The following is a 2,250-nucleotide window of genomic DNA, read 5'->3' as shown; positions in this document are numbered from 1 at the left end:
AGTATAAATAATATGTTGTAACCCTATTTTTCACTACTGAATAAAGAAATCTCCGCTTCGCTCTCGTGGACGTAGGCACACCGTCGAACCACGTAAATTCTTGTGTTGATTTTCTTTTTTATCTCTTTAATATTGCGCATAAAATCCAACAATAACAAATCTTTCACAGGAGATACACTTGATTCCCGTTGGTATTTCCCTAGAAATCCTCACAGAAATTTTGAATCGTGAATTGAGACTATTTAAGCAACAGTTCTTTAAATTGGCCTGCAGGCTGCCAATAATATATTAGTACAATTTAGATGTTTGCTATCTTGTATCACTTTGCAGATTGATCCGCATGATGTGCATGCTACCACAAAGTACCTTAGAAATACATTAAGCATCAAAATGCTTTATATCTTGCTGAATCTTTTCTAATTTGCTAGTTGGCTCAATTCATAACCTAGGTTTTGTTAAAGCAGAAAAGGGGAATGGGCATGTTTGCCTTTGGAGAAATCTAAGCATATTTGCTTATAAAAATGCTTAACAGTTTTCAGTTATCCGTTTCTTCTTTTTTCAGGTCCTCATGCCAATGCTAACAGACATCATGTGCACAACGAGCTGAAGATGCTGGAGCGCTTCGGGTAATAATACATGCATTGAATTTCCGTAACCTAAGAATCCATTCTTATGTATTTTCTTCTTGAGCAATGAGACTGGTCTTGAATTTTGAAAGTTTTACTTTACTTCAGGGGAAAAAGCTTTGTGATTAAATATGAATGCTCATTGAAGCAAGGGAATTCTGATTGTCTTGTTTTGGAGCATGTTGAACACGATCGACCTGAGGTATCATAAATATTTGCCTTTAATCCATATGTACTATTTGTTGTCAATAATGTTTTCTTATGTTTTTACTTCTATTTTATCCTTAAGGTCTTGAAGAGAGAAATAGATATTTATCAGCTCCAGTGGTATGGCTTTTGTATGTTCAAAGCCCTTGCTGGTCTACATAAGCAGGTGAGAATAAGTGAGAAGATCCATGTATTACCATGCAAACTGAAGGCATTTTCAAGAGCAAGATGAACTTATGGAGTCTTCTTATAACTACAGGGGATTGTTCACAGAGATGTTAAACCCGGCAACTTTCTTTTCTCCCGAAAGGTCAACAAGGGTTATCTCATTGATTTTAATCTTGCATTGGTGAGTGGATCTTGTAAAATTTTATTGCCTCATTCTGACATTTGCTCCTCATAAAATTTTTCAAAATGCATAATCTAATATTTCATATTACATCTCCATTCATTTTTTATTTTTATTTTTTTCCCAACAGGATTTGCACCAGAAATATGGGACCACTGGTGGTGAGTGTTCATTCTTTCTTAATTTTTTTAGTGAGATTTCGTTACACTTTCTTGGCTGGAAAAATTAAGCAAATTTTCTTCACGTGCTAATTCTTGAGCAATATTTAACTAATTATTAATTAATACCAAAGAAAGATTATGTGCAGTTCCCAAATGAGAAGACGAAATTTCAACAAACCCCTCTGACACGAACTGAGGATACAAAATTTTGTTACGCCCTTTTCCTCACGTGTATTCACTTTGTCTGAATAATTGGGCTTTGATTTCTGTAATTTACAGATAATTCCAAAGCGGGCCATACTGTGAGCTTTGATCACATTCCGCTTCCCCACACCAAATCTCTACCATCTGCAAGAAATAGAAAGCTTATAAATTCAAAAGTTTCACAAGTAGTCAATCAGGATGCAGGAAAAAGCTCCAAGTCCCTTTTATTACCTAGGAACCTGAAAAGAAAGTTTGGTCAGGAAAAGATTTATACCGACTCTGGCAGTAGAAATATCATCAAAAGCCAAGGCGCTGATGCGTCTGGGATAACCTCTGCAAAGGATGCAACAAGCACAAGAACTCCGTCTGCAGAAAAGTTGAGAGAACCCATACCAAGCCAAGGAAGGAAGGAATTGATTAGCCTGGTTCAGGAGGCACTGCATGGTGCAAATCAGATATCAGTTAATGTTCCTATTTCTAAGAGAAAGAGAGTTGCTGCACCTCCTGGAGAAGTGGACAGCAAATTCTTTTATCCAACTCCAATGCCTCTGCATGCAACTGGAATTGCTATTGGTGGTGCTGGATTACTAAAAAGTAAAGGTATGTCAGTCATTTTTTAAGTATTTTTCAGTTGAATCTTTCTTGTAAATTTGATGCAGGATAGAGAAGAGGGCTGCAAGAAGGGGGGGGGGGGGGGGCCCCC

General features: G+C 37.0%; 1 protein-coding gene across 1 annotated transcript; it reads left to right on the top strand.

The window, feature by feature from the left end:
* Positions 1-543: 543 nt before the first annotated feature.
* LOC111381157 (cell division cycle 7-related protein kinase-like) lies at positions 544-2,250 on the top strand. The gene is made up of 6 exons (XM_023004902.1): positions 544-626; positions 735-828; positions 916-999; positions 1,093-1,182; positions 1,313-1,343; positions 1,623-2,250. Exons 1-6 carry the CDS (start codon positions 610-612, stop codon positions 2,165-2,167), a joined length of 861 nt encoding a protein of 286 aa, XP_022860670.1. The 5' UTR covers positions 544-609; the 3' UTR covers positions 2,168-2,250.

This window comes from Olea europaea, unplaced genomic scaffold (genome assembly GCF_002742605.1).
Source record: "Olea europaea var. sylvestris unplaced genomic scaffold, O_europaea_v1 scaffold2262, whole genome shotgun sequence".
Taxonomy (NCBI): domain Eukaryota; kingdom Viridiplantae; phylum Streptophyta; class Magnoliopsida; order Lamiales; family Oleaceae; genus Olea; species Olea europaea.
Note: the sequence above shows the minus strand (reverse complement) of the source record. Positions and strands in the feature narration are given on the sequence as shown.